At 48.7% G+C, this 8799-nt stretch overlaps 1 protein-coding gene and 1 non-coding gene across 2 annotated transcripts in view; one reads left to right on the top strand and one right to left on the bottom strand.

Annotated features, from left to right (window-relative positions):
- SDHA (succinate dehydrogenase complex subunit A, flavoprotein (Fp)) overlaps positions 1-8799 on the top strand; it is a 36354-nt gene that overhangs the window by 3723 nt on the left and 23832 nt on the right. The window contains exons 2-5 of the mRNA XM_015420735.1: positions 3798-3887; positions 5031-5192; positions 6864-7007; positions 8787-8797. Coding sequence (XP_015276221.1) covers positions 3798-3887; positions 5031-5192; positions 6864-7007; positions 8787-8797 — 407 coding nt within the window. The remainder of the gene's footprint in view (positions 1-3797; positions 3888-5030; positions 5193-6863; positions 7008-8786; positions 8798-8799) is intronic.
- TRNAS-GCU lies at positions 4668-4739 on the bottom strand. The gene has a single exon. It is a non-coding gene; the product is annotated as a tRNA-Ser (tRNA).

The raw sequence follows: 8799 nt of genomic DNA, 5'->3' as shown, positions 1-8799 counted from the left end.
CCCCCCCCCCCCCCCAATATATGGCATACTGGGAATTCTGTGACGTAGGTTGGGCTGAGAGTGTGTGACTGGTCCAAGGTCACCCAGCAAGCATAAGAATATCAGAAGAGCTCTGCTGGAACAGACTAATGGCCCATCGAGTCCAGCCTCCTGTCTCACCCAGGGGCCAGCCAGTTCCTCTGGAGGACCACCAACAGGGTCTAGAGGCCAAGGCCTTCATAAGAATATCAGAAGAGCCCTGCTGGATCAGACCACAGGTCCATGTAATCCATCATCCTGTCTCACCCAGTGGCCAGCCACTTCTTCTGGAGTGCTAACGACAGGGCATAGAGGTTGAGGCCTTCATAAGAATATTAGGAGCCCTGCTGGATCAGACCAGTGGTCCATCGAGTCTAGCATCCTGTCTCAACCAGTCGCCAGCCAGTTCCTCTGGAGGACCACCAACAGGGTCTAGAGGCCAAGGCCTTCATAAGAATATCAGAAGAGCCCTGCTGGATCAGACCAGTGGTCATCGAGTACAGCGTCCCGTCTCACCCAGTCGCCAACCAGTTCCTCTGGAGGGCTAACGACAGGGCCTAGAGGCCAAGGCCTTCATAAGAATATCAGAAGAGCCCTGCTGGATCAGACCGAGTCTAGCATCCTGTCTCACCCAGGGGCCAGCCAGTTCCTCTGGAGGGCCTGCAGCAGGGCCATCGGTCTGAAACGATTCTGTCTGAGGCCATTGTGAGGTCCTTCCATCTCTGGATGCTAAACTCTCCTGGGCCCCTTGTTCTTTCTCATTGGTAACCAAGGCTGCTTTGCAGCACCCCGACAAGCAGATCTGTTTGTGTCCTGCAGCTTGGTCTGTGCTGACAGAAGGGGCTGTAGGCTTTGTGGAAGGTTGCTGTGGTAACCAGGAATCTTCTTGAGAAGGATGCAAGTTGACAGTTGGCTGTGGAACTTTCTGAGCTGAGCGGACGCATCTGTTGGGTCTTACCATGAAGAAGGAACTCTCTGAACTGAGTGGAAGCGTCTGTTGGGTCTTACCGTGAAGAGGAAGAGAAGAAGAAGAGATTGGATTTATACCCCACCCTTTACTACCCAAAGGCGTCTCAGAACGGCTTACGGTCCCCTTCCCTTCCCCTCCCCAGAGCAAACACCCTGTGAGTTGGGTGGGGCTGAGAGAGCTCTCCTGAGAACTGCCCTTGAAAGAACAGCTCTGACCCAAAGTCACACCAGCAGCTCCACATGGAGGAGTGGGGAATAAAACCCGGTTCTCCCAGATTAGAGTCTGTGCTCCTAACCGCTACACCAAACTGACTTTTGAGAGGGAGCTTTTTTAGCTGAGTGGAAGCATCTGTTGGTCTTACCCTGAAGAAGAAGAGAAGAAGAGACTGGATTCACTACCCAAAGGCGTCTCAGAACGGCTTACGGTCCCCTTCCCTTCCCCTCCCCAGAGCAAACACCCTGTGAGTTGGGTGGGGCTGAGAGAGCTCCCCTGAGAGCTGGCCTTGAGAGAACAGCTCTGAAGGAACTTATGACTCACCCAAGGTCACACCAGCAGCTGCAAGTGGGGGAGTGGGGAATCAAACCCGGTTCTCCCAGATTAGAGTCCCTGCTCCTAACCGCTACACCAAACTGGCTTTCGAGAAGGAGCTTTCTGAGCTGAGTGAAAGCGTCTGTTGGTCTTACCCTGAAGAAGGAACTCTCTCATGAGACTCATGTTAAATTGGGGGAGAGGGATTGATATGGCATTTCAGTGATGCTCCTCTCACTGTTGGCTGGGAAGGGTTGTTACGGTCCATTCTCACTGTATTGGAAGCTGGCAGTGGTCTTGCAGGGGCCAGGACTAAACAGTGTGGCTGGCAGCGAGTTCTAGCTGGAAGCTTGAGACACAGCTGGGCGTCTGTGGAAAGGTAGGCTGTGGTAGTGGGAAGTATTGTCAAGTTGTAGCTGACTTACGGCGACCCCGTAGGGTTTTCAAGGCAAGGGACAAACCGAGGTGGTTTGCCATGGCCTGTCTCTCTGTAGCGACCCTGGGCTTATTTGTAGGTCTCCCACCCGGCCCAAGTACTACCTAGGGCAGAACCTCCTTCGCTTCCAGGATCTGATGGGATCGGGCTACTCTGGGCTGTCCCAGTCAGGGCAACAGATGGGCTAGCAAAGATATTCATAAGGTAGTAATACCTTTAAGACCAACAAAGTTTTATTTGGGTATAAGCTTTTGTGTGCATGCCCATGAACGCTTCTACCCAGAATAAAATTTTGTCGGTCTTCAAGGTGCCACCGGACTCAAACTTTGTTCTGTTGCTTCAGATGAGCACGGTTACCCACCCGAATCTGTAAGCTAGGAACGTTTCTGAACTTCCGGCACAGTGACTCTAAGGCTGCCATGGTCTGTTTTGCTGAATAAAGGAAGGCTGGCTTTGGGTTTCCTTCAGTTCAGCTCACTGTATCTGTAGGCATGAGATGGGAAACTCTTTCCATCAGATTCCTGTATTGACAAGAACAATTGGATTTCTTTGTTCAGAAGGAAGATTGGATTCCTTTGTTCACATTTGCTTGCTGATTTTGATACCTTCTTTCTAATCTCTGAGGAGTGGAGAATTAAGCCTGTTACAAATATATCTAATCAGTTTCACAGGCATATATGAGCTGAAGCCATGTGCCATCAACTGCTTCTGTTACAATCTAAAAAAATCTTACATTATCCAGTGGCGCTGTGGGAGAAAAGGAAAGACTCGTCTTTAGCTAATAACTTATCCTGAAAATTCGGGACATTAATTCTAGCCACTACTTATTGTTGGGCATTTTAACAATTAAGAAACCCATTAAAAGTTTTAGAATAGTTTGTATGCTAGGTAAAGGTTTTCTTTTCCGTACTGTAATGGATCTTGTTGAATCATACTAAGCAGTAAAACAAAAGTAAAGTTATGTTAAAATTATCTGAGCAAATAGAATGATACAATAAAACATAATGGCAAACATCACAAAGTGAGGAGTTGTATGCACTGCAATATATTTTATTCCTGCTCTTCTGGTTTAGGGCACGAGTCAGTATTCTGCAGATCAGACTTTAAAAGCAGCCATTATATTACTGGCATATTAATTTTACCTGGGCAACGTGGTGGTGTTTTGAACTGCAGAAATCTAATTTTTTAACTGAAATAAAAACAAATACAACTAAAGGTCGGTCTTGCCCCTTTCCTCATGAAGCTTTTTCTTGACGATGGTGTGTGAAAGCTTTACCTGTTGAATTTCTGGCTGCCATGCCGTTCCAGTCGGTTATGTAGTCATGCTCACTAGAAAGGCTGTCAAATTCCACGACAGTCCAGAAGAGCATGCATTTAATTCATGTTCAGGGTTACCTATAACCTTGAATGAGTGTACTTTGGAGGCTGTATATAAGTATAACACAGTATGATACCGCCATGTGACTCCCTTCTTTGGTTACTCCAGCCTTCTGAGGCAGGTGGCAACCCCAAGAGAGAGTCTTCTCGGTTGTGGCACCAAAATCATGGAACTCCCTCCCACAGTGTACTCGTCTGTCCCCTTCTGTCGCTTTCTTCCACCCATGAGTGAAGACTCCTTTTTGTTCCATTTGGTGTTCCCTCAGTTACCTCTTCTTCTTGTCCTGTGTTTTTAAAAGGCTGTTTTTTTATATATGTTTTCTTTGGGGTTTTAACGGATTTTTTGATGGGACGTATAATGTTCTGCTTTTAATTGTTAACCCCCTTGAAAATACAGTAGTAAACGTCTTCTCTGGGTTTGTCGAGTGGGACCATTTTTGTTTATCTCTCCCTTTTATCTTCCTTCAGCCGGGGCCAGCGGCCTGCCAGGCCTTCTCTCGTCAGTTCCACTTCACAGTTTACGGAAAGAAAAGTGCATCTGCTAAAGTATCGGATTCAGTAAGTCCCGATTTCTCTGTCCTGTCGTGCTCCATAAAAAGACAAAAATCAATACTTGGTTACATTTGCACTGCTAAGAGGGTGTCATTGATGGACACCAGATCCTGGGATATCTCATTTTTTAAAATAGATTCAGGTGTGTAGCCGTGTTGGTCTGAAGCAGCAGCACAAAGTTTGAGTCCAGGGACACCCTGAAGACCAACCGAGTTCCATTCTGGGTATAAGCTTTCGTGTGCATGTGTATCTGAAGAAGGGTGGATACACGCGAAATACCCAGAATAAAACTTTGTTCATTTTAAAAATATAATACAGTGAATGGCTTGTCTCGCTTTCTGGGTGTTCGTGAACAATCACGCATGCCAGTTAAACTGCCAGAGCAGAGCTCGACAAATCCCAGCCGCCAGCTCACCACAGCGCCTAGAAATTTCATCGTGGTGCATGGCATTTAGCGCATTAAAGTACAAAACCCTGAAGACGGAAATGAGACCGGCTCCTAAATATTTGGCCTCGGTTGTAGAGCTAAGCGAAATTCTGTCTCTCACGCAGAAACACACAGGAGGCTGCTGTATATTGAATCGGGCACTGATCAAGCCTCCAGCTGCTCAGAGTTGGCAAGGTCAGGTGCCCTCCAGCTGAGTGTCGAATGGAGCATCGTAGGACTCACGTGAGCAGGCATGAAGCTGCCTTGTCAGGGTCAGTCTTGCCTACTCAGGCTGGCAGTGGCTCTCCAGGGTCTCAGGCTGAGGTCTTTCCCCTCACCTACTGCCTGGTCCTTTTCGTTGGAGATGCCGGGAATTGAACCAGGGCCCTTCTGCCTAGCAAGCAGATGCTCTACCACTGAGCCCCATCCCCTCCCCTACATGAAGCTGCCTTATACTGAACCAGACCCTTGGTCCATCAAGCTCCAGTCTTGCCTGTGCACACTGGCAGTGGCTCTTCAGGGTCTCAGGCAGAAGTCTTTCCCATCACCTACTGCCTGCTTCTTTTCCCTGGAACTGCCAGGGATTGAACCAAGGACAAGCAGAGGCTTTACCTCTGAGCCGCAACCCCTCCCCAAGGCCTATGTCAAGGTCTGTGCTAGAGGTTTCATTTTCTGGGGCATTGCAGGTGCTGTGGGAGTTCATCCATATTTTCCTCATCTAGATTTCAACTCAGTATCCCGTCGTGGACCACGAATTTGATGCCGTGGTGGTGGGCGCAGGAGGTGCCGGGCTGCGAGCTGCATTTGGCTTGTCTGAGGCTGGCTTTAACACAGCATGTGTTACCAAGCTCTTCCCTACCAGGTCCCATACTGTCGCTGCACAGGTAAGAAACCTTTGCTTTCCAGTCTGAGAGTCATTGTTTGGGAACCAAAGGAGCCGAATGCCCTCAGGATTTGGAAGTTGGGTACTGCTTACAGAACAAAGGTCCAATTGCTAACTTAAGAACATAAGATCAGACCAGTGGTTCATCTAGTCTAGCCTCCTGTCTCACACAGTGGGCAACCAGTTCCTTTGGAGAGCCAACAGCAGGGCATAGAGGCCGAGGCCTTCCCCTAATAAGAAGCTCCGTTTTGGATCAGACCAGTGGTCCATCCATTCCAGCATCCTGTCTCGCCCAAGTGGCCAACTACTTCCTCTGGAGAGCCAAGAACAGAGGAAAGTAGGCCGAAGCCTTTCCTTGATGCTGCCTCCTGGCTCTGGGATTTAGAGGTTTAGTGCCTCTGAATGTGGAGGTTCCCCTCAGTCATCTCGGCTAGTAGCCATTGTTGTCCATGGACCTGATTCTGGTTTGCTAGGCTTCAATCATCCATTTTGCGGTGGGCTTCATTTTGCTGAGAGCCAGTGTGGTGTAGTGGATAGAGTGGTGGACTAGGACCTTGAGTGTCCTCGATTCGAATCCCCACTTCTGCCGTGGAAGCACGCTGGGTGACCGTGGGGCTGTCACAAACTCTCAGCCTGGCCGACCCCGCAGGATTGTTGTTGTGAGAAAGTGGAGAAGGAGAGAATGATGTTCTGAAAGCCGTTTTGAGTCCCAGCTGTGAGGAGGAAAGCAGGATATGAATAAATGTATTGTAAATGCAACTTATCATTCTGAAGCCTGATTCTCTTCCAGGTAGTCAACTTGCATCTGGGTTGTACTTAGACATAGTTCCTTCCGCACCGAAAGCTAGGTGTTGGAGGAAAGGACCTTTTCCTGACATGCGACTTTTCTCTTTGTGCTAATCCCCCCCCCCCTTAGTAAAGGAGCATTCAGCCATATAAGCCCCTCATGCTGGCTTGAGTAACACAAGGTTGTCCCTTTTGTGAAGGCTAACCTCCTGACATTTGTATTAATAATAGAATAACCTTCCTGGGCTTGCTGGAAGTATAAAAATGATGCAATGGAACAAAATTCATGAGGTTGCTAAACTCCTTTGGCTGTCTGGCCCTTAACATGCTTGTTTAATTTGAAGCATGGAGACGGAGCTGGAAGGGACCTCGAGGGTCATCTAGTCCAACCCCTGTACAGTGCAGGAAATCCACAGCCACCCCCACCCACCCCCACTCCTCCAGTGACCCCTGCCCTGTGCCCCGAGGAAGGCGGGAAAACCTCCAGGATCCCTGGCCACTCTCGCCTGGAGGGAAATTCCTTCTGGGACCCAGAGTAGGGATCAGCCTGACCCTGGGCAGGCGAGAAAGATCCCCAAGAGCCAAGCACTGGCTCATCCCTTCCTGCCCTCCCTCTCGTGACCTGCCTAAATTTACTTGGTTTCGTAAAACTTCATTTTAAAAAAATAATGGGCTAGCTTTTTTTAATTGAGAGCAACAGTTGACAAGTGGCTGCTGTAGGGGATCGGACATCTGCCATGGGAATGGAAGGAACCTGCTGATGATATGAACGACAGGCCATTTGGAATGTTTCCCAGTGACGTACCCATCTTTACGTCCAAGGGAAGGGAGGGCCTGAGGGCTCAGTACTGCAGCCGGTGGGCCAACGTGTGCTTTTAATTTCCAGGGAGGAATCAATGCTGCTCTGGGGAACATGGAAGAAGATAACTGGCGGTGGCATTTCTACGACACGGTGAAAGGCTCGGACTGGCTGGGGGACCAGGATGCCATTCATTACATGACGGAGCAGGCCCCGGCTGCCGTTATTGAGGTATAAGCAGTAAGACGTTAAATGTGAGTTCTGGCTAAAAAAATAAAAAAAAGGCCTTTCAGGACTATATTAGTTGTTCGAATAAATCTGTGTCTGATTCTGTAAACCGTCCTTTTATGGTATTGCTGCGGAGCAAAGTTAGGTAGGGTAGATTGAACAAACGCACACGAAGCTGCCTTATGTTGAATCAGATCCTTGGTCCGTCAAGGTCAGTCTTGTTGTCTACTCAGACAGGTATCAGCTCTCCAGCGTCACAGGTGTAGAGGTCTTTCACATCACCTACTGCTTGGTTCCTTTTAACTGGAGATGCTGGGGACTGAACCTGGGGCCTTCTGCACATCGAGCAGGTGCTCTGCCACTGACGAACAGCCCTTCCCCAAGCATAATCCACTGGAATTCTTCTGCACAAGCCCGACTCAAATTCATGAGGGCACTACTGCCCTCTCATATGTGTAAGTGGGGCTTGTGGAGGAGTACGGGTGGAAATGTGCTCATTTTGTTTGGGAATACAGCCCGTGAATGCCCACAAACACATGTGAACCAGACCCTGGGTCCATCAAGTTCAGTGTTGTCTACTGAGACTGGCAGTGACTCTCTAGGGCAGGGGTGTCAAACATGCAGCCCGGGGGCTGGGATCAGGGCTTCTGTCAGGCCTGCAGTGGAACTGGCCATCTCCTGCTTCCAGTTCTTCTTCTGCTGCTGCATCATAGCTTGCTTCGCCAGACTCTCCTAATCACTCAGCCATTTCATGTTTTAACCTGGGTCCTAGACTCAGAACTCTGAGCATGGGATTTCTGTGGTGAATGTCAATAAATCAAAAGTAGACTTGCAGCTTACGGAGCTAATGTTTTGAGCATGTTTTTATTTTAAGTTAAAAAGAAATCATTGTGTTTGTGTCTTTTATAAAGTTTATATCTCCGCTATCTGGCATTACATGTTATGACACACATGGCCTGGCCCAACAAGGTCTCATTTATGTCAGATCCGGCCCTCATAACAAATGAGTTCGACACCCCTGCTCTAGGGTCTCAGGCAGAGGTCTCTCACGTCACCTACTACTACCTGATCCTTTTCAGTGGTGGTACCAGAGATCGAACCCAGGACCTTCGGCATGCAAAGCGGAGGGTCTTCCACTGTGCCACGACCCCTGCAGTTTAAGTTCATTCTGTAGGATTTGGTGCTCTAGCAGATTACGGGAGTTGCTGAGACAGTTGTGTTTCCTGGGGTTATCTTGTGCCTCAGCAGAGTTGTCCCCCAAGGAGGCAGTCTGGCGGAAGCGGTTGCAGTCGCTCTTTGGTTCTGACAGTGGCTTAAAATGATACGCCCGTCTGCTATGTAGACATTCCTGATCTCTTCTAAGCTCTTACTTATTTTATTAAATTCAATTTTAAACCACCCTCCCCCGAAGGACAGGGCTCAGGGTGGTGTACAACGGTATTGAATAATACATCATTAAAAACCAATTAAAACCAACAAAACACAGCAAATCGCCTAACGGATGACGCTAAAAATCCTAATGATGCCACTGCCTCAAAGGGAGGCAGGGGGTGGGAGCGCCAAGAAGCGTAGCGCAGCCTGTTTGAGCAAGACACGATGCATGGACCACAAATCCACGCAGTCTCCTGTTCTTCTCTTTCTCCCTCATTTTCCTGTGTTCGGCAGGGTTCTTTCAGAAGCTGACATGATTTAATGCAGAGACCGCCCTTGTTTCCAGCCAGGTTTCCTTGTTCTGACATTTGCCGTCTAATGGTGTCTTTGCTGTCTGCTTGGATTCCCCAGCTGGAGAAATATG

The sequence above is a fragment of the Gekko japonicus genome, unplaced genomic scaffold (assembly GCF_001447785.1).
Source record: "Gekko japonicus isolate JY-2015 unplaced genomic scaffold, Gekko_japonicus_V1.1 scaffold438, whole genome shotgun sequence".
In the NCBI taxonomy this organism is placed as follows: Eukaryota; Metazoa; Chordata; class Lepidosauria; order Squamata; family Gekkonidae; genus Gekko; species Gekko japonicus.
This window is presented reverse-complemented; position numbering and strand designations above follow the sequence as displayed.